Source organism: Epinephelus lanceolatus, chromosome 18 (genome assembly GCF_041903045.1).
Source record: "Epinephelus lanceolatus isolate andai-2023 chromosome 18, ASM4190304v1, whole genome shotgun sequence".
NCBI lineage: Eukaryota > Metazoa > Chordata > Actinopteri > Perciformes > Serranidae > Epinephelus > Epinephelus lanceolatus.
This window is the reverse complement of record NC_135751.1, coordinates 9,830,403-9,854,017: the sequence shown is the minus strand read 5'-3', so window position 1 is coordinate 9,854,017 and position 23,615 is coordinate 9,830,403. Positions and strand designations below refer to the sequence as shown.

Here is a 23,615-nt window from a genome sequence, read left to right as displayed (position 1 = left end):
AAGCTTCATATCTGGCTTTTTTAGGCTATATTTAGGCCACAGTCAGTCACTCTTTTATGTTCTGAAATTAATTAAATATCTGGAGTTTAATTACTGAAGAATTAGAGTAATCCTCAGGTTGCTCTAGAAGGTCCCCTGTTGGGTCCCCGGGCCTCATCTTGAGAACCTGCACGGCAGCAGCCTCAGTTGACTTGAGAGTGATTAAAAATGAAGCGCTATAGAAACCAACAGGCCAATGGAGGACCGGGAAGCTGTTTACAAGGGGGGTGTACCGTTTCTATGGTTGCTGGACAAACCTCCTGCACCAGGTATTAAACTGCCTCCCCGACGGATCCTGCAGCCCACTGACACCCGTTACAAAGACCTGCACAGAGGAGAAGAAGCGCCCAACATAGCGCCAAATAGCATCCACAGGAATTCCTCTTTTTCTTTCTCTCACTTACAAGTTGACAACAGGTGCACTCAAAGCAGGCTGAGGCTGAACATTCAATACGTGCTGCACGTTTGGGATTTAAAAGGTCTCTGCTCAACGTAACAGTAGACAGAAGGTGAGTTTTTAAAATTTATTCACTGTAGATTCTTTCATTTATCCCCTGAATATATCACACTGTAAACTGCTTCTGAGGGCCTTAAATATCGGTGCCAGTTTGGATAAATTTATAAGTATAATAATGATAATAATAATCATTAAAAACATATGTATATATTGCATTACACTAACAAGCATATTATTTTACTGAATCACATTTGGATATTGAAAGTAAAATAATCAGCAATTTGGTAGTTTTAATAGAAGTAAACCATGTCCAATTATGCGGATTTTACACGTAAAACGTCCTTAATGTTTGGATTTTGTCATAAGTGTCACCATCACTCTATCCTAAATTATAATAAAACAATTTGATAGAATCCCTTTCTTTAGTCATTTAATATATTTGTGTGAGTTTAAAGCCTGCAGATGTAGCTGGTATGGATGTGCGCTCTTTTCTGCGCTGAGCGTAAAGTGCGCACCAGAGTTTTTCAGGAAAGTTCTGAGAGGAGGCTGCTGCTCAGAGACACGGGGGGTTTAGATTCTTCGAATATTTCTAAACTTAAGTTTCCACACGTTTTCATCACAAAGACATTCAGGTGACAGACTTGCCACTGGATTTAAATCTACAAATGTGAAAGTCTCTCACTTTACGCACAAACGCACACACAGAGGCTCTGTTTTCAAATAGGGCCATCATTGTCCTGCCCTTTCGCACTTTGTTGAAGTCGGGTCTATATTTTCGGTCCTATCAGGCGGTGGCAGGGGGAGGAGGAGAAGGAGCTGGGTGACAGAGAGGTGTTGGAAAGAGCCATGCTGTCTCTGAGCTGTGCGGACCCCTGGCCTGAGGGCTCAGTGGGGCTTGAGGAGGAGGTGGTGACCGCCGCTGCCCAGGCGGAGGAGCGGGACAGCGTCCACAACAACAGCAGCTGCATCTCCGTTAACCTGGATGACAGTCTGACCAGCCTGCAGTGGCTTCAGGAGTTCTCCATCCTCGGTGCCAACGTGCCACAGCAGGCCCACCACCAGCCGCACCTGTTCGGCCACCAGCCGCTGGGCACCGACGCTCCAGCCTCCCCTCTGGCCGGGGACCCCGCCTCCATCGGCATGCCCCTGACCCCGGGGAAGCCCACAGCGGCGGCCTACTGCAGGATGCAGACACTTCCCGGCATCGTGGCTCACGGTCACTGTCCAGATGAGGTGGACTACAAGACCAACGCGCACATCAAGCCACCCTACTCGTACGCGACGCTCATCTGCATGGCCATGCAGGCCAGCAAGAAGACCAAGATCACTCTGTCGTGCATCTACAAGTGGATCACCGACAACTTCTGCTACTACCGACATGCTGATCCCACCTGGCAGGTAAAAGACCACACACACACACACACACACACACACAGTTGTTTTCTATTTACAGAACAGTAAAAAGAAATCAACATAGTGAGAGGCCTGGGCCTGCAGCCACTCTGAAGTATTAGTGACTTAAGCTGTGTGAGGAATTAATAATTCCGGAGGTCATTGATGCTTCCCTTAGGTGCACAAAACCTTAATAGAAAAAATTAACTAAACTCTTTACTCCTTATTTTTATCACATTGCTTTTGCTAACTGTTTTTTGTGCTCCAACAAAAACAAGTAATGGAGGAGGAAAAGGAGGCACAGCAGATTCCCCCTACAAAGGGCAGGAATTTTTTGGGAAAAAAGTTTAATTTAGCTGGATAAATGATTGATGAAGCTGTTAGCTGTACTCCTGTGCTTCAGCGTCTGGCTCAGACGTTTCAGAGCATTCTGTTATTGTAAAGCAGTACATGGGGCAGATAATATTTAACAAAGGTCATCGGGTCACTGCTCTATTTAGACTCCAGTGAAGAAGAAGAAGAAGAAGAGGGGGCGGGGGGGCAGTGGATGAATGCAAGCATACACAGTGGATTAATGTGATGTATGGTGCTCTGTCATTTGTACTCCCAGCCACCAGACTGTGGTGGCTTCTTTTTAAAGGGTTAGTTCAACATTTTTAGCTAATTTGCTTTCTTGCAGAGAGTTATGCTGCGCACACACAATGGGCAAAGCAACCACAGGCTACAAGTCATTTCAGGAAGCCAGTGACATGAAGCCACAAACTGATCTTGTCACTGCAGACAGGCATGATGTGTTACAAATCAAAGCTGAGCTGGCCTCAGTGAAGCGTCAGCCAATCATATGTTTTTGTTTCTTGCTGTGGTACTGTGTTACTTGGTATAGCTAGCTGATGCTATGCTATCTTTATGTGCCTTGCGGTGCACACAGAATGCAATGGGGCAGCGAAATGTGACGTTGAAATGGGGCTCATTTTTTTGAAGTACAAACTTAAGATGACGTTCGATCAAACTGCTTTGTAGCAAGACACAGCGGACACACACAAGCCCAGGACGACATAGCTAGTTTAATGAGTGCCTGAGCAACACTTAAAAGGTGCAGGCAATAATGTAGCTGGTGACTCTATTTCATTATCACTCGTTTGAACACAGCATCAGATGTTCAGATTGATACAACTCTCATGTCTGTACAGTAAGCAGTTTGCCTTTTCCTGGGATGGCAATGGCGTGACCCGCAGTACTCTGCCTCTGACTGGCTAGTACTTGTTGCCTTTGTTGGTTTGATTGGTTAGGTTAGGTTTAGGCAAGAGGAGTGAGATCAAAATGTCAGGGTGAGCCAGAGCAGGGTGGGTCATGCCTTCGCAATCCTAAGAAAAATATGTTTGAGTACAGTAAATATAAAGCTACAGCTAGCAGCTGGTTAGCTTGGCCTAAAATAAGCTTGAAAGAAGAGGAAAACCCCTGGCCTAATTAAGGACAATTGGCTAATGTAGGGCTAGAGCACCAAGAAATGACCAAACTTTGACAAACAAAATCCTGACTAAATTCCTAAATTCGACTGTAAACAATTCAGTTTTTGTACTACTTAAATCAATGCGATATAACAGTTAAATCAGTAAGATTTCAAGGTGCTTTTGTGTAGATTTTATTACCCTTGCACAGATTGAGCTATGTCTGACTGAGAAACTGAGGAATCTGTCAGCAGACAGCCTGTTAGCCAAAGCGTCTCCACCCTTAATTGTGTGTAACTTTAAGCCTTAATCAAGTTATAGAAGTATAAGTTATAGAAATAGTTGGATATTTTAACATGGGAGTTTATGTGGACTGACTGGCTTCTGGAGCCAGCCTCAAGTGGCCATTCATGGAACTGCAGATCATGACAGTTCTGTGTTGGCTTCTTTTTCATTCTTGGGGGTTGCTGCTTGGTACAGACATGACAGTGGTATAAATCTGAACATCTTACTTTCTACAGAAAGCCAATAGGCTTTCCAAAAATGTTGAACAATTCCTTTAAGGAAATTAGAAAGTTGAGAAGATGTAATTGTTTAATGAAACCTGAACTATATAACAGTTTGGGGTTGTGTTTCCTTGTTGAGGTAGCTTTGAGAGTGCTCTTAAGATTCTCTTATCACAGAGATAAGAGAATCTTAAGAGCACTTACATAACCAAACATCACACTTGAATTGAGAGGCAAAATGAAAGAGGAGCTCAGCAACAGGCATCTGCTTGCCACCCAACTAACTCAACAACATAAGACCCTCTCTGATGACAACGTGACTCTTGTATCTAGGCAACACAGTTCTCTTGTAAAGCCACATTTCACAATTTCAATTATGACAATTATCATGTGAAAATATGCATCTCTATTTTCAGAATTCCATCCGACATAACCTGTCACTCAACAAATGCTTCATCAAGGTACCACGGCAGAAAGACGAGCCAGGGAAGGGTGGTTTCTGGAAGATTGATCCACAGTACGCTGAGCGTCTCCTGAGTGGCGCTTACAAGAAAAGACGAATGCCACCAGTCCAGATCAACCCAGCTCTGCAGAACCGACTCAGGGTCAACCTCCAGCCCCAGTCCAGGGGACCCTGCACCCCCACAGGAGGGGGTCATGGCCTGTGCATCAACCCAGAGTCCCAGCGGCTCCTCCAGGAGTTTGAAGAGGCAACCGGCGCCGATCAGAACTGGGACCCCCATCTGGCTGAAGGGACCATGCTAGGTTCCTGGCCAGTGGTGAAGGGAAAAGGTGGGCACAAGAGGAAACTGGGCTCCAGAAATGGCACCATCAAAGTTCCCCGGCGCTCCAGCTCCCCATTGCTCTCTGCAGACGAACAGAAGGAGATTGGACCTCTGAAGGGGGACTTTGACTGGGACGCCCTGCTGGACTCGGCCCTCAGCGGGGAGCTCAGTTTGGACGGAGGAGAATCTTTGAGCCCCATCATGAAAGAGGAGGACCTAACAGTGCAGGGGACCCACATCTCTCCTGTTGAAGCTCCCCCAGGGACAGCGGGCATCCATGTGTTGGTGGAGACCCAAAGGAATAATGACGTGTCAGACTTTGATGAGGAGACCTTCCTTGCCACCGCCTTCCTTGAAAGCCCCTGGCCAGAAGAGGAGGAACAAGGCCGCAATGATTTCCTCTGTAGCTCCTCCGTCAACCTGGACCAGCTGTTTGACCTCGGGGACTCATTAGGTGGAGACCCAAGCACCCGAATTGATACCCTCCTTTGAGGAGTGGTTGGTCCTCTCTAACACTAAAAACTCACTGAGGAATAACAGACTTTTTTTTTACATTCAAGCAACTCTTATTGTCTTTTTGAGATGTTTAAAGTGTTTTTAGAACAACATTTTGATACCTGTTCATGCAGGAAATACATTCCCAATGCCTACTGAACAAAGGTGCCACTATGTACAGCAGCAGTTCACATCATCATGGGGAAAACAAAACTATGTTGAATTACTCTCAGTAAACCATGAAATGACTGGAGACAAACACAAACTAACTTTCAGTTTTGGAGCCTGGTCACAGCAGAAAGTGGCTGAACAAAATGAATCTTCACAAAACAATTTGTTATATAACTTGGTGATGTAGTGAGTAAACTGTCAATTAGCAACATGGATGTTTTAAAGGAGCTGGATAAAGCGCTGCCACTTTGCTGCGCAGTTTGTCCCAGTGGCTAACTGCAGTACTACAATGAAAAAATCCCCTGCGGCCCAAATAGCATCTTCCCCATAGACCACTGTGATAAAAGAGACATCTGTAAATCTGTTGACAGGACAGCTTGAACTCTAGACAAGGTTGATCATTATTTTTTGTCTAATGAAATATAAATACTCCATTCCAATTACCTTGTAAGTTGAAGGTCGGAGCTGGAAGCGACCCAAGTTGACCGCGGTCCAGTACAACAATTCAGAAAACCAAGATGTTGTCAGCATTATGCTGTATTTTGCGCATACAAACACCATGTAAACATTTCCACAGATAGAATTTGGACAGCACTGTCCGTACGACTGATTTAATGTTACAGTATGTTACTACAGTTTTCACCACTGTTGATGCACAGTGCAACCATATTGGATTTTGAGGTCAAGGTTGGTGAGGTTTCTTCGACTTTTTGAATCAGAAATCTGACTTCAGGGGTGTTACATTGGAAATTTCCAGCTGAGCCCACAGGAATTCTGACTTCCCAGTTGGAAGGCACAATAATTAATAAAGATTTAATATTTGTAAAACGTTACCTGAGCTTAGAAAAGTAAGGCACGTTATTAAAATGCTCCAGCAGGAGTAACACTATCAAGCATGTGCAGTGGACCACACTTTTTGGCTTATGAACACTACAAAACAATTTTGATTACACTCAATTAGTGCCTTCTTGGACTCTGGTATCCAGTTATTGTAATACGTCCATGGTTAGCAAGCTTGTTATCAATGCTTTATTAAAAAGCTGTATAAGTATCATGTCCTCTTGTCTGCCAACTGTGTGTAAACCAGTTTATACTCTGACAGAGGAGCATCAATAAAACTGGATGGTGACAAACAGCTAATAAGCTATTATAGCTTCGTCCATTTTGGCTCTCTGTCCCCTCAAAGGTCTACTCTGTCAGGATATTCTGCCATTGGTTAATGATGCAAATTTAACAAAAATTGAACTTGATCAAAAACATTATCATAGGAGTACTTGGCCAATGCAAACTAATCCATTTGAATAAATGGATTTCATCTCAAACTTTATGTAATTTTAAATGTGGGTGTGAACAGGCCTTTAGGATAACACATCATGGTCTCTGTTTACATCATAAAAAGGTGTGTAAAAAAAAAAAAGTGATTCACAGTTTTTAAAGAGGAAGAAATAAGCAAATTGTACCAGCAGGTGGAAGACAGATGCTTTGATTGACAGAAAAGTCATGTCTTGCTGAGAATTGTTTTAATATGTAAATACTGTGACAGCAGCACTACGATGATGAATAATGACATATTTGCCAAATGATGTTTGGTGTAGGGGTGATTTATTGTATTAGGTTTTTGTGTGGGGTTTTTGGTACTAACTATTGTCTGTATGCATTTTTCAAAAATAATTAGGACCAGTTTAACTAGATTAATAATAATTATATAGGACTAATTTGTTCTTTGTAGAAGCATTTAGTAACCACTTTCTTTGATCCTGAGGCTGCAGTGGAGGACACATCTGGGCGTCATGGCATAAAAGTTGAAACAGCTTGAGGCTGAATTTTCCAACAAAGACTATTAAGACCTTAAAATGCTCACTTTAGAAAAAGGCCATGGTGCCTTGTAAATGAATACCTGACCTTCTATGTGTCAAGAACAACACTTGGGACTCGACAGGGTGGCAGTGTTTTTTTATTATGGAGAATAAATGTCCTTTTCTTGTAGTGTTGTATGTGAGGAGATGCAGCGACTTAGAGCTGTCAGTACATGAAGAAAAGATGTAATATGTGACACTGGATAACTAAACCAAACCACTCTGTATGGATTCAAGTAGTGTTAACTTTAAAGATACACCTATTGTTCCTAGTTTCCTCTAAAATGTGTGAAAGTGCAATCAATGTACAGTGATACTTGTTTTATTTTACATGCAGTTGTTGGAGTCTATTGATGCAGTTTACTTTAGAGACACCAGTTTCACTAGTTTGTGTATTATGAGGTGTGAATGCACTCTGATAGAAAAAAGGACTCTTAAACACAAAGCAACAGTAAAATGTTTGTGTCAGCTCTTCTCGATCAAATAACACTTTTGAAGTATAGTAATGGCGTCTTACCTCATGATTGGTTCTGTTAAGTCAGAAACTCTGTATGCATTCTTTTAGTTTCCTGTTTTTGTCTTATTTTCCATTTTTCTTTGACAATAAAAAAAATAATAACTGCATCTTGCTTGTCCAAATAATATTTTTAAGTTTTTTTATAGCCATGCTGGCAGGCAGGCAGATTTGTAGTCCCCTCAGGATAAACCCTACTGACTTTGTGATGCTCTAACTTTTCATCCAGCATACCATGAGGTACACATTTGTGGGTAAGAGTGAAATAATAAACCATTGCCATGACATTTGGTACAGATATTCAAGTTCCCCAGAGGATATATTGAAACAAATCTGGTGATCATCTGACATTTCCTGCAGCACTATTAATTTATTCAGCAAATTATCTCTGCATAGATTGGTATAAAATTTTGTCGAGACATTCATGTTCCCCCAGATGATGAATCCTACTGACTTTGGTATTTGTATTACCTTTCATGTAGTGCCATTATAAGAAGATTTTAAAATTGAAATGACTCAAGAACTATTGTATGGAGTGCAGAAAAAATTTGTACAGACCTTCATATTCCCTAGAAGATTAATTTAACAACTCGGATCCTATACCTGCAGAACCTATGACATTCCCATCAGCCTCAGTGGTACTTTGTATTAAGTGCTACTTAGTAAATCTTAGCATGCAAACATACTGAAGACGATGAACACAGTAAACATGCATGTTAGCACTGTGATTGTAAACATTTTAGCATGCAATTATTAGTGTCACATAACAGAGCTGCTGGCATGGCTGTAGACTCTTGTTTTCTTATGCTTGCTGTCTTGCACCCCCCCCCCCCCCGTGCTTCAGTGTGCCTGTATGTGAGATTTACGCTGGTCTTTTCCTGCTCATCTCTTTCGGAGCACTTGCTGTGATCAGGCAGTGGATGGGTAGGCTAATAGTAGCAGGGGGTGGCTGGGTTTCTCTTTCAGGTCTTTGTCTGTGCTCAGTCAGACTCTTGTTCCCCATGGCTCTTGGATCTGTGGTCCTTCATTGGGTCAGTGTGGGGTCTAACAGGGACAAGTGTCCCACGGCCCCATATATCACCGCCTGTCTGCTCCAATGTAGACCACACCGTCTCTCTCTGACCCTGCAGATTAGCAAGGTGGCTCACGTTCAGAGAGTCAGATGAATAGCTGCAGTAATCAAATGCAAATACATAGAATTTAAGAAGCCTGCGTCCTCCCGGGGTCGTGAACAGACAGGCTTCTCTGTCAGTGAGCGTGTCTGTATGTGGTCACTGATGAGGTAATGATGGCTGAGAGATGAAGGGCGAAGATAGAGTGCTGTAATGTTACACCTCTGTATGATGGACACCCAACACTCTGCTGGAAGAGCAGGATACTGCATCTTCATGCCCAAGCCGAGAGCTTTTTTCCTGGAAAGGAGAGCTGACGTTTCCCCTTCCCCCTCAGCCTGAGCGCCCAGCAGGCCCCCCTGGACAGCTATTACCTGCTGGACTTAGTTCTCCAGCTGGATTGCAGGGCTCATAATTATAATGTGGCAGGCTGGTTAGATGAGAGGCCTGTGGTAACCTGATGCAGGTATTATTCCCTGGCCCTGCTGACGGCTGCAAGTAAGAGGAGCCTCTTGGTGAAACGCTAACCCTAACTGCTTGTTCCAACCCAGAAACGCTGCAAACTGAAAGTGCTAAACACCAACACCCGATGTGGCCGGGACAATGATGCAGCCATTTACAGTATGGTTCAGCTGATATAAGTAGGGAAGATACTAATAGTTTGACATTTTGTGCCTAGTTTTGATTCAGTTCTTCTCTGAATGTCATCATGTGACAACAATCTCATCACATCTTCTTACTATAGCTGCTCTGGAGCTTTTGGTAACATCACATAGTCTTAGATTGTATATGATAAGACTAAAAGTTCATTCTTACCATAATGTCTCAGCAGATGCCGTATATCTTCCATTTTTCCTACTTGCATCTGCTGAGGATGATCATGTGATGTGATCAACAGCTCCAGAGCAACTACTAAATGCACCTGTGGTCAGCTGCTGTTTGTTTACTCAATCTCAACCTTTAATTTGATTGCGAGCATTTGAGTAAGAGAGTGAGGGAGAGAGAACAGCATACTATATTTAAGTTCAGACAGCTAATTCAAATATAGAGGCAGTTCTGTGCAGTCAGGATGTGTCTTTTTCCGTTGCCCCACGACTCCACTGGTATTCCTCTGGAGGAAGACTAAGAATACGAAGGCTGGTGAGGGAACTGCTGGGAGCTACTGGGAGCCCTCAAGAGCTGAAGCTTATCTGCAGAATCCCAAAAAAACAAGATGTGAAAAAGGGGACATAGAAGAGATGGGGAATACATCTTTTTTATCACGCAGCTAATGAAAGGCTGTTTCCTGGGTAACTGCTGGTACCATTGTCATGTAGGATTGGGGAAGCTGGAGGGGGGTTGAATGGGTGAGGGTCTCTTACTAGTCTTACGGAGGCTGTGGTGTTGATTAGAGCTGTGGAAGGATGGTGTAGCAGACAGAAAGAGAGGCTCGATGGAGCCCCAGATTTATTACAGTGGTCGTTTTGTAAAAGTACACTTACTTTACCAAAGTGAGGCTCCCCCTTCTATCAGATGTTTTACTTTGAAGCAGCTGCTTTTCTTGGGCATGATAGCTTCACTATATATATATATATATATATATATATATACATATATATCTATATATGTATATAGTGATACATATATATATAGATCATGTGATGTGATCAACAGCTACATATATATGTATGTATATATATTACTTTGCACTCAACACAGTTGATCTAGAGTGCTTTACAGACCATAAGAAAGGAGAATAACAACAGAAAGCAAAAATAAAGTAAAAACAAAAGTATAAAAATCTCATGGCCACATACCAGTGCTCAAAGTGGGCCAGTGCTCAGCAGTATACACAGTACTGGCACTTCTATATTTAACTCTGTGGGATACAGTGACTTCTTTTCTTTGCGCACCAGCACTTCTCACAAGCTGGCAGTAGACTTTTCTGCCACCTTCATTTCAGGTTTTCTGGGCGATTGATAATGGCCCTACATAAACTGCATTACCCAAGGAGCACTGGGGGCACTATGTACCATGGGGTATGATGTGGTGCTCACCTGTATTGGTTCACTGAATTTTTTTCCCAACTATGGTGAAAGCATGACCCATCCTACTCTGCCTCTGACTGGCCAGTATTATTTGCCCTTGTTGATTGGGTTGTTGAGGTTTAGGCATGAGGACTAAGATTGGTTGGGGTTAGGGTAAGAATTTCAGGTTAAGCCAATCAGAGATGGAGTAGGGGAGAGTTGGGTGGGTCCATAGCAGGAAAAAATTGCTTTCTGGTCTCACCTGAACCACTCTTCTCTGTTGGCGGCTGGTGTCATTAACGTTACATTACAGTCATGTTGGCCTGGCTCCCACCACAAAGAGAACATGAACAGAGTCATAAGATGACACAACAGATCTCTGAAAGTCACTACATTACTAAATGCAGACCTGGAACAGCAAGGCAATGCTAGTACCACTCCTAACCAGATTTGTTTTTGGATACCGTGACCTAACAGGAGCATATAAATAAAGAAGGGGGCCCAGTACAGAACCTTATGGGACTCCATGGAAAATGGAGGCTGAGGATGAAGATGAGTTTCCAACTCAAACAATTAAGGATCTGTTGGATAAACACAAAGAAAACTAACATAATTATTTCAGGAATGTTTTCAGGAAACAAACTGCCCAAACAGTGAAGTGAATCAGTGACTTGAAAAAAATAGACACACTTCCTTTCACAACACAGGTGGACAGTAACAGTTTATATTGCTTTGGAAGTGAAAACGTGTCTTATCTCATTATCGCAGCAAAACATGAAAAAATCAAACACCACAAAATCCATCAAAGTGGCTCTCAGGTTTTAAAGCTGCTTCTCTGTTTACTTAAACTTTGCCCTGAAATGACCTCTGATACAAGGAGACACTTTAAAACAGGTTGGTGGTGAGTTCAACATGTTTTAAAACACTTAAAAGATCATATCATTGGGCTGATTTAAACATTAACTTTTGATTCATTTTTCACTCCTGTGTTCACAGACATTGAACTTGTTTTTTAAGGGTTGTATGCATTATGGGGATTCATGTTTTTATCGAGCACCACCATATATTTGAGGACATTCTGTTTTGGCACATCTGTGTATCTGTATAATCCTTTTGCCCAAATATGCAGTGGTGGGTAACTAAGTACTTGACGTTTACTCAAGTACTGTAATCAGGTGTCATTTTGAGGTTGGCTACTTGTACCCTGCTGGAGTATTTTCATTATAAACTATGAGGTACTCAGCTACATTTCTGGAGGTAAATATTCAAACCTGCCACATTCATTTGATAACTTAAATTACTTTGCAATCATCTTTACCAGCTCCAGCATTAAAGTGATAAACACATTAATGTCTCAATAATCATAATCCACCTAGATATGTTATACTGAAATGGGTCACTCTGCATAATGAGTACGTTTGCTTTTGGTACTTTTAGTATATTTTGATGCTAATACTTGTACTTGTGCAGGACTTAAACTTGTTTTACTTGTTAGTATTTCTACACTATGATATCACTACTTTAACTTAAGATCTGAATATCTTTTCCACCACTGCAAATATCTATCAAAATGCACTAAAACATCAATTCACTATAAAAGAACCATGAATGTCATGTCAGTACCATGAGGGTGCTGATGTGTTCAGGGTGTCGGGGTCAGGACAAAGATTTGTAGATCATTGTATGCAGGATGTTAAGGATGATGGCGGGTCTATGTTTGGGGAGTGCATGGGTGTGTGTTTGCATGTTTGCCTCTGTGTGTGTGTGTGTGTGTGTGTGTGTGTCCTCTTTTGCAGTGCAGGCTGATGCTTCTTTGTCAGGAAGACACAAGCAAAGGGGTAATCCGACATCCATCACAGGCTTAGTGAGCAATACACACTCTGTGTAACAACATGGAGACAATACCCAGGGAAACAGTGGGAGGGCCTCTTTATTCATTACGCAGGGCTAGGGGGACGTTCCTTTGTAGGTGTTTCAGGGAACTGAATGAGGCAGCAGAAGACCAGCATGACAAAGCCAGTCCTGGTGTGACCAGTAAACTTCCACAGCGAGCTGGGAAACTGTGAGAAGAACTGTGGGTGCTCACCAGAGAAGCTTTGCAGTCACTCTACCTCTATCTTAAATGTGTCTTTTTGAGTATGAAACAACCCTGTCGACTGCTACGTTAGTAGCAGTGGAAACCAGCAAGTTTTACAGCAAAGAAATAACATCAAAACATCAAACAAAATCCATAGCATCATTAACTGTTACCATTATCTATGCGTGCCCTATGTATGATGCAGATGGTTTAACATACTGCTGAAGTTTTGTTGAGCTTGCTCACCTCCTGCTGTGGATGGGGTCCATTATGCTGTAGCCTACTGAAATGCAATGTCACACGTAAACTCAGGTATCATGAAATATGTATATGTATATATATATATTTATATGTGTAGATAGTAGTTAAATGTATATGTTTACCTTGTCCAGCTTAGTTGTCCTTATCCTTTTAGCTGTATGTCCTTTTTTGTGTTAGTCGAGAACAATGAAAACCTGAGTCAAATTCTTTGCATGTGCACTCATACTTGGACATTAAAGGCACTTCTTATCCTGATGATTAAGCTCAGTTTGGTTAGATTTTCGTTGGGATTCAGCTCCTGAAGTGGAACACAAATTTTAGCCTGTAGAATACTTGTAGCTCACCTGATATCACACAACAGGTAAAAAAAACTGAGGTTTAGCATTCTGTGATTGCACCAGTCTGTCTTGAACTAACAAACTAATTACCTGTTGAGCTAACCTAAGATCATAACAACACTGACAGACAACGGCAGAATGAATTTACTTCTACAACAGTTGATGACGTGGTACTAAAAATTCCAATCTCTGCCAGCACTGCTGAAATTGTGTTAAATTTGGGTTCTTAAAATTATTTTGCAAGTCTTGGTGGTGCTTTTTGTGGTTGTCTTCGGACAGTGGTGGCGTGTGGCTGTGAATCACTCATCGGGATGAGGATCTCAATTCACCTGTCTGTAAAGTCTCTTCCTGCCAAGCTTTGCTAGCTGACTGCTAGCTTGCCAGGTCGAAGTTTTCAAATGTAAATAGTTAACATCAAGGAAAAGATGGAGAAGAAATGAGCACCAGCTGATCTAGCATCCTGCTAGACATTGTACAAGCTTTGGAAATAAGCTGGATGTCCTCTGTTTGGCATTAGTTACCAGTGGGATATCAGGAACTGTAACATCCTTTAATTCACTGAAGACTTGGCTGAATCTTAGACAGCACCAATCAACCAGGTGACTCTTTTTCTATATGTCAAGCGGACAGAGCAGAGGACTCTGGTGAGAGAAGGAGAGGAGCTGAGTGCTTTATGGTGAAAAAGGACTGGTGTGACGGTAAAAATGAGAGGTGTTGTTCAGGTTTAGTGTGGCGCTGCCCATATTCAGGAGGAGCGACCTGTCTTGTTAAGGTAGAGATGTGTGAACACTTAAATCATTCCACATCCAGAAATCATGGATTACAGGAACCATCTGGAAACAATGTAAAAAAGGACTAACCCAGCTAAGAGAGCTCAGAGATCATTAACCAAATGCTGTGAGTGTCTAAATATCACTATAAAAACTTTCATGTCCTTCTTGCTCTCAGTTTCTATATGTTAATGACACATTCATAAAAAACTGTTTTCTCATAGTAATGATTTGCAGGAAGTATTATATTTTTTCCTAAATGCATACACTGTTGCATATTACCAGTATATAAACATAATGTCTAGGAGATGGGGTAGCAAATGGGGTTACCTCTAAAGCATCTTTGACTTAAGGAATATCAAAGACTGTCCAGCTTGTGCTTAAATGCGTCAGATGTTTTTCCTTGTTGTTGTCTTCCAAGGTTCTGCAGTGTTATGCTGTCCAGGTAACATAAAGGTTAGTGACTCACTGCAGTGACAGAACAATAGTCTCTAAATACTCGAGTCAATTACCAAACACATTCTCAGCTTACACTCCTGTCTGCAACAATTCACACCAGCTATGTGTATTGTTTCCTTCAGATATTCTTGGTCATTCTTTTCTCATGCAATGTCGTGGCAAAAAAATGAAATAATTCTGCAGACAGGCCTTAAAATCCTGTGGCAGCAGGGGCAGGTTACTGTATGTCTTTGGTAACATATACTGATGCCCTATATGGAGTGTGATACTGATGGAGCACCTCACCTTGGCCACACAGTACTGGAAGAAGAGTCACCTGATACCTGCGTGTGCTGACGAACCCTCCAGAGAGGCTGAGCTGCTGAGGCGATCCCTGTGGAAGCTGAAGGAGGGAAACCGACAGAACAAACAAACATAAACAGAGCCGTGGCAGCTTGGGGGAGGTGGGAAGCAGGCTGAACCCTGTGCGCGTTCTTGGCGGCCACAGTTTGACCTTGGCCCGGGCATGCCCAGGCCTGCCTCTCAATGCTGGTGGGAGACTCACCAAGCCGCCTGCAGGACTTGGACCAGCTCAATGAGAAAGGAAAATACCACTCTGGGCAAACAAGGGCATAGCCGTCTCCCTCCACCTCACTCCGTCTTTTTAATGATTCCTTTCTTTTTCCATTCCTCAACACTCATCGGATTCCAACACATGGCTTGGCCCTGTGCATAAGCATTTACTACAGAGGATACTTTCTCTCTCACTCCCGCTCTTTACTCACTCTTTTCCAAACTTTAATTTGATTTCTTTATTTCTTTGTTTGTTCCACAGCAGAGGGAAAGCTTTGAAACACTGCTGCTTTACATATCTTAGACTCTACCCTCAATAGGTGAGCTGGCGTGGCAACAGCAGCGACAAAGGCCTTCTCCACACACACCCAGTCAGGCCTGGTCCAAGACTCAGACCCCCTCGCTGCTCAGCACAGCCAGGGATTTCTACGAGCAGCCCTCCACCAGTCTGAAGCCGCTCCATTCACTGGTGCAGCCTCACACCCCCAGCAAAGAGCTGTACAGCTTCTCTGTTGTGTTCAAAGTATCCACAGAATGAGTTGATCGGAGTGGACATGGGATAGAGAGAAAGTGAGCTTCCAGGACAATTTTCAAAACAGCTCACAGTCGGGATGTTTCTGGCACAGCTCTTTAATATGTCGTTTTTTCTTCCTCTGCTATCAGTCTGCTGCAGTGGGACCTTTTAATAGCAGTTGGCTTGATTTGTGATTTCACATGGCGGCTTGTTTTATCACCAGCCAATGAAACCAGAGTCAGGATCAGCTTCTGTTTGTAGAGCTGCAGTTAGTGTGGAGCTTTCCCTTGTTTTCATCATGATTTTAACACTCAGATTTGGGGAAGACATCGAAGTATGTCCAACTGGAAAATATGTTTGTCTGTCAGGTTGTCCGCTTTTGTATGGTAAAACCAAAAAGAACACTGACAACAATCTCACACAACATAAAAACACCCACTGAGAAAGACTGTATAGATAATGTATTTCCTTTTATTTCTTATTAATCAGAGGGAGGAGGAAATATAGGGTGGGGGGAGCATCGGGATGATGAAACATAGGGTGAGTGAGCATAGGGCAAAGAGAACATAAGATGAGTCAACATAGGGCAGAGGGACCATAGGGCTGAGGGAATATAGGACTGAGGGAACATAAGATGAGATAACATTGGGCAGAGGGAGCAGAGGGCTGACAAAACATAGGGCTGATGTAACATATGGCAAAGGTAACATAAGCTAATGGAACATAGGTCAGAGGGAACATAGGTCAGAGGGAACATAGGTCAGAGGGAAGGGACATAGGGTGAGGGAACATAGGGCAGGGGAACACAGGGTCAGGGAACATACGGTGATGGTACATAGGGCAGAGGAAACATAGGGCAGGGGTAACACAGGATCAAGGAAGATAGGGTGAGGATGCATAGGGCAGAGGAAACATAGGGCTGAGGGTACATAGGGAAGAGGGACCATAGGGCTGAGAGCCCATAGAGTGAGGGTACATTGGGTAAAAGGAACACAGGACGGAGGGAACATAGGGTGAGGGTACAAAGGGCTAAGGGACCATAGAGTGAGGGAGCATAGGGCTGAAGGGAACAAAGGATGAGGGAAGACAGGGCAGAGGGAACATCGGGCTGAGGGCACACTGGGTAGACACACTCCCCAGGACATTACCTCCCCTGCAATTATTCATGTACCCAATTCTAGAGTGGCACATGTTAAGTAAAGCTGAACAAATAATTCAACTTGTCTACTTTCTCATTACAACCTGCAGGTCAACCTGCACTTTCTCTCCATATTGTCATTTGTCTTATACTACAGTAACACGTTACCCTGATATTTTCATTGTAGTGTGCCAGAGTTTGTCCTTGTTGTTTCTTGTCTACATTGTTTTGTAATATGTGTTTTAGATTTGCCCATATGACTCACAATGCATGTTAATATCTATGTGTGCTTTATAAATACTTCTTTTATATCTCTCATTTATTGATGGGATTTAATTTCAGTAGGCAAGTTAAAGCACAGATACCTGTCGTACGAGAGGAAGCCACTTGACACACGCAGCCCTGAAACTAAATGCCTCCTGCACACTAAAGAAGACAGGGCCAGCTCTCTTTTTCTTTTTGTTTTCAGTCATGCTAATGATTTGGCTCTGTGGAGGTCAATGTCAGTTGTCCCTTTGTTCCAGACTGAAATATCTCAACAAGTATTAGATATATTGTGATGAAATGTGGTTCAGATATTCATGTTTTCCTCAGGATGAACTGGAATTACTTTGGTGATCCTCTGACCTTTTATCTAGCTCCATCATCAGGTCAAATACCTGCAGAACTAATGGCATTCCCATCAGCCTCAGCTGTTCTTTGTGTTTTCTGCTAATTAGCAAATGTTAGCATGCTAAAACCCTTAACTAAGATGATGAACGTGGTAAACATTATACCTCGCTCCTTCTCCAGCATGTTAGCATTGTCATTGTGAGCATGTTAGCATGCAGACATTTACATTTAGCTCACAGTACAGCCTCATAGAGCAGGCCGTAGACTCTTAGTCTGTTTTTCTTCCACCTTTTCTTGATCTTTTCCCAAAATAAGGATAAAAAACAATGCTGGAGTTCTTAGTCTGGGTTTAATATGTGATCCAATAACCTGTTTAGTTGAGGAATGATTGACTTCACAGGAGGGCTGCGGCCAACTGATACTGTAGTTTGAAATTGTTTCACTTATGGCTTTCCCTTTAAATTAAAATTCAGATTTGAGCCATGTGTGTGTCAATGTGTTTATTCTGTATGTTGCAGACTGCTGATTATGATAAACATTAATGGCTGAGCAATGTGTCTATAAAATTTATGACACCAAACCCCCCTCCTTGCAGCATCACTCCTGTCGTCTTTACAGCTGGGTGAGTTAGGGGAGGGGTGTGGGGAGATGCAGTGTTAGTGTGGGTGATCTTTACACCCCCCGCCAGGGATCAGACAAACACTTATTAACTGAGAGGAATGCAAACAGGCCAGAGCTGCTGAGACGCAGGACAGCACAGGGTGGCTAAGGAGGGGGAGGATGTGGGGTGGAGAAAGGGAAAGGAGAAAAGGGAGAAGACCCTCCTCCCTTGCTTTACTTCTTGTACAGGAGATGGATCCAGAGTGTTCTAGAACAATGCAGCTCCTGGCAGAGGAGGAGTATGGAGGTGGTGACCGTATGGCCTGCAGACGGCTACGGATCCACTTAACAAGGTGAACATGACAAACATGAATGTACATCAAGCTTCATTTCAGTCTTATCTTCTTTTGTTTGTTTTTTTGTCGCTTGGACATTTATTAGGCTACCTTATTTTTTTAGATAAGATAAACCTTTATTTTTCCCTAGAGGAGGAAAATAGGTGTCACAAGGACAGCTATAGATATGTGGTGAATAAAAAAACATAATTAGACGTAAACTGACAAAATGGATAAAGAACAGCAATAAAACACTATTAACTTGAAAAAATTATACTTAAAAATACATTCGAAAATAAGCTGTAACAGATATTTACTGGCAGCTAATTTAGTGATTAGTTAAACATTTAAGTCGAGTTTAACTTTGTAAATGGTAAATGGACCTGCATTTGCATAGCGCCTTTCTAGTCTTCTGACCACTCAAAGCACTTCTTACACTTCAAGTCACATTCACCCGTTCACACACTAGTTCATACACTGGTGGCCAAGGCTACCATACAAGGTGCTACCTGCTACTCAGTTTTTTAACACACCAATGGAAATGCCAGCAGAAGCAAACTGGGGCTCAGTATCTTGCTTAAGGATACTTCGACATGAGAAATGGAGGAGTTGGGGGTTCAAGTGGCTAATCATCTGATTGGTGGACAGCCCGCTCTACTTCTGAGCCACACCGTCTCCTGATCGTTAGTGTAATATCTGTAATATGTAGAACAAGACTTCTAAAGACGTCACCCTGAACTTTAAGAAAATGTGACTTTTCAACACTTTTTCCTGTTTTGATTAACCTTCCTGTTTATCTCTCTTTATCCAGTTAGTCCACATGTAAACAACTGGAAGACATGGATTAGTCCAGAAGAGTAGTGGGAGGCTGTGGAGGAGGTAGGGCCTGTTGTCACTGAGGACAAGTGACAACAGATTGAGCAGATTAGTGAGCGTGAAGCTGCTGTGAGTGGAGGAACAAGAGGGCAGACTTGCGTGGAGGTGCTGAAGCTTTGTTTGCTAATGGATTTGCCTTTTTCCCAACCCTTCACATATGTTTGCAAAGGATACAGACCTCTCAGATGTCAGCGAACATGAAGGTGTCACTGAGCAGTGCATTGAACTTCTTCCTGTTCAGGCTGAAGATAATCTGCATAACTTCAAACTCTAATCAGAAAGTAGAGTTTGAAGAGAGAACAGCCTCCCACCACTGGTGTACAGTGTAGATCCACCTTACCTGGCAAGATGAAATTCTGCCTTTGGGAGATGTATTTGATGTAATATATAATGTCTGAAGCCTGATGCAAAAATAAAACTAAGACAATGCAAGCAGAAGATTCATAGAAACAAAGCCAAATTCATTATAAGAATGACTCATTACAACCAAACAGCATGCTGTTGTCTGTAGTAAAGCAAACAGTAAAAAGTCAAACACACAATACGTCTAAAAACCTTTCTGTACTTCTGACAAACTGTCCCATCTTCTAACAGAATTTGTGGGGCTGCATCACACAATGTTTCTAACTTTTAAAAATCGACAAGCATCAAGGAAACACTGTCTGAAAATTAACTCAGTTATAAGATGAATTCGGTCACTGTTCTCTATGACGGGACACTTTGCACCTTTAGGCAAGGCCCTAAGCTGTTTTGACTTTGATGAGAAGTTAATGTTTTTAACACAAAATAAGCACAGTACTATTCATTTGTCATTTGACTTTAAAGGCCCAGACACACCAAATCAACATCGTCACCTGTGCCAAAAAGTTACACTTGACACGTTGCAAAGACCACAACCGATCCCAGACTACAGCCACTTATGTTCTGCCCCTGTGAGAGAGGAAGAATCTCTTAATACTAGCAGGCAGCAGCAGTTTGTATTTGTTATTCAAAAAAGGAAACAAGAAGAATGACAAAACAGATTCAAGATGGCAGTTACTCAGGTAGCACATTAACAATGCAACCTGATATTGAAAGATCAAAGGGTATTTACCATGCGCTTGCGAACAATAACACAGTTACAAAAAATAATTTACCTAACATAAAAAGTTTGCCCTCTTGACTTTAGTCATTTGTTTACTTTCCTCACTTCCATTTCCTCATTTCCAGAGTGATCCCTCTCACCAATGGGCTCCGTGGGCTCTGATTCAACATGCTGAATCAATGTGTTCTCATCCAAACTTGTCAAGAACTGACACTTTGTCATCCAAACTTGTAAAGTACCGCCACTTTGTCAGTGGACCTACTCGTCAAAATAATATGCACCAGGTTCACTCTGGTGTCAGTTTTGAATGTTCAGGGACAGCGTGTCAATTTACACTTTACACTACGCATGCATTGTGTCTTTTCAAAACACATTTCTGTTTTCACAGGAAATTTATAGTTTCTGCTCATTACATGCATACAGTCTTCTTTGAAATAAATTTACTATGTAAATAAAACAATTGTTGTTTATGTCCTTAGGTTTAGGCAACAAAAGTCCATGGTTAGGTTTAGAAAAAACATCAGTTTGACTTAAAATAACTACAGTTGCAACTAACGTCATGTAACATCATGTAACATATGTCGCATGCTACCCATACTAGCACAATACATTGTCATTAAAATGACTCTACTGACTTTTGGTTTTACATGGTAAACAAATAGTGACCTTCCAGGTGAAAGTCTTGAGTTTGTTTGACCCATCCACCACTTCTGTCCGCCCTACACAGACTTTCTTGCTCTTAATGCTAGGGTAGTTGCTGCTGGCCAGTGCGTTTACTGCCGCTGTGAAGGGTTCCTCTGTGCATCAGAGTCTGACACCAATGTCTACAGTTAAAGCTACGGTATTTGACAAGTTGGGTTTTTGCAACAGCATCAACTGCTGCCACCCAGTGCAAATCTTAGCACAAAGAAGGGTGCCTCTGTGCATCGCTAATGTCGATATTACCAACAAAGCAGCGGTATTTAACGAGTTGGGAGTGAGATTGGGCAGGCTGAATCGGCTGAAAAACCAAGGGCAAGGGCCAGCTAGTGCCAATGCTATGGGACACACTGTAAAAACTAGGGCAACAGACACTCACCAATGGCCTGACATTGACAGATGGCTGACCATCAGCTTAGTGTGTGGAAAGTGCACGTACAAAGTTCAAGGACTTTGACAGCAAAGAGTGGGGTTCACATCCTGAGTCCTGTCTGTGGATTAGACAACAGTTTGGTGAAGGGTAGAGAAGGTTAGAGGTTTCAGATAAATGTTGATTAAGGTAACAGATCCTGTCTTGCACTTCAAGTCACTGAAGACTTTTTCAGGACTAAATCAAGACCACCACCATTATGTAGGGTTTTGAGTTTCCTAAACATAAAGATGGATTTTGTGGGAAAAAAATGAAAGAAGTTGTCAGTCTTTTACTGGTAAGTTCAGCTTAAACATTTTGTTATTGATTAAAAATGTTTCCTCATTATGTTTATAAAAGACATAATCTGGGCAACATTACACTTCTCTGGCAGCTGCAAATTAGTTGTATACAAACATCATTTATAGAATACCCAAATACATTATTTCAATAGATATATAAAGTTGGAAATGTTATGTATTCCATGTGTGATAAGGGCTCGTAATGGTGATACTGTTTCTTAATTACCCCAGACATGAAATGTGGGCCAATATCGATATATCTAAGGTAAATAATATCATCTGATAATATTGGCTGGCCAGTTCATCAGTCAGGCTCTAGTTTGATCTCAGCCTAATTCTTTTGTCTATAAAATGTCAAAAAAAACGTTTTCCAGAGCTGAAAGTGACAGATCCAATCGTCTTGTTTTGTCAGGCTAACAGTGCAAAACTCAAAGATATTCAGTTTAATATCATAGAAGACAAACAAGGCAGCAAATTCTCACATCTTAGAAGCTAAAAGCAGCACATATTTGACATCATTTCACTCTTTGCTGCCTTGTTTTTCTGCACCATCCACATGTGAGCAGTGTGACCTTTCACCATGACCTTGCTGGCAGTCATCCCTTCAATGTATCAGTCAATTGGTGTCCTCAGGGCGTGTTTTGCAAGTCAACAATTCCCATAAAACAGAAGCACCCCGCCGCCCCTGAACTGAGCATACAAACGGCTGCTTATTCAGTGCCTTAAAAAACCAGCGGATTAAGGAATCGGGGATCCTGAAAGGCCACCACGCAGCCCTGGACTCTGGAGTTAAGCGGCCGTGAATGAGATGTGGCGACTCCAAAACAAAGATACTGTGTCACTCATGCAGCTCTGAGGGGAATGCTGACGTCACGTCTCACAAAAGAGGGGATGCGGCTGTAAAATATAGTACACCAACACCACTCTGAGTCCTCTGAGTTCTCCTCTCAAATATGCACCAGTGCTGCTGCCAAGTCTTTTCTTTGTGTCCTGACAGAGGAAACGCAGAGAAGCATTTGCACTGTGTCCCAGTGGAGATCTACATTTTGATCCATATTGGGTGAAATATAGGCTCTCTGTCCTCATGGGTGGCCGGGTTTGGCCAGAGGACACAGGACTGCGGACTCTCGTAGTGGTCTCCATGGGGATGAGCAGGACATGGGGAGGTATCCGGCTTACTGGAAACGTAGTTTATTGTCGACTTTCAGGAATGGGGAGGGGGCTGTTGCTCTGCCTGAAGCAGGGGCAGGGGGGTGGGACTGGGGACTGGAGACGGAGGTTGGTGCAGCGCTTCCTGGTAGTGTGAACATTGGCTCAGCTGGATTTTTACTTCATCGTCTCACCTGACCTGTGAGGGGAAATTAACTATAGCCCTGCACCTGCATGTGGAGGTGGTGGTTGTGCTCACTCAGAGTAACAACAGTGGTGGAAGATAATATACTAAAGTAAAAGTACAAGTACATCAATGACAAAATACTACATTACAAGTACAAGTCCTGCATTTGAGATGCCACTCAAGTAAACAAGTGTTACTAGCTAAATGTAATTACAGTATTGATGGTATAAGTACTCACCCCTGTCAGTGATATATTCTAAACTAACATCTTGTGACTGCATACGAAACAGAAAAGTCATCAGATAGAAAGCCTTTCAGACTTTATGGTATTAATTACAGTGGTAACATGTGTACATGATCCTGCTGGATAAACTCTGTGTAATCATGCAAGTACTGAAGTCCATAATGCAAAATCCAAACTGTTTTCAGAAGAAAAGTCAGGTGAGGGTCCTGTTTATGGGGAAATATCAAA

The 23,615-nt window shown here is 42.4% G+C and overlaps 1 protein-coding gene across 1 annotated transcript; it reads left to right on the top strand.

Annotated features, from left to right (window-relative positions):
• The first annotated feature begins 358 nt into the window (after positions 1-358).
• Positions 359-7,766, top strand: foxj1a (forkhead box J1a). The gene is made up of 3 exons (XM_033644218.2): positions 359-548; positions 1,285-1,894; positions 4,259-7,766. The coding sequence occupies exons 2-3, from the start codon at positions 1,343-1,345 to the stop codon at positions 5,117-5,119; spliced, it is 1,413 nt and encodes a 470-aa protein (XP_033500109.2). The 5' UTR covers positions 359-548; positions 1,285-1,342; the 3' UTR covers positions 5,120-7,766.
• Positions 7,767-23,615: the final 15,849 nt, after the last annotated feature.

Coding starts and splice junctions, on each gene's coding strand:
- foxj1a (XM_033644218.2), top strand. CDS start 1,343: ATGCTGTCTCTGAGCTGTGCGGACCCCTGGCCTGAGGGCTCAGTGGGG. Junction 1,895..4,258: donor ATGCTGATCCCACCTGGCAG/GTAAAAGACCAC, acceptor CTCTATTTTCAG/AATTCCATCCGACATAACCT.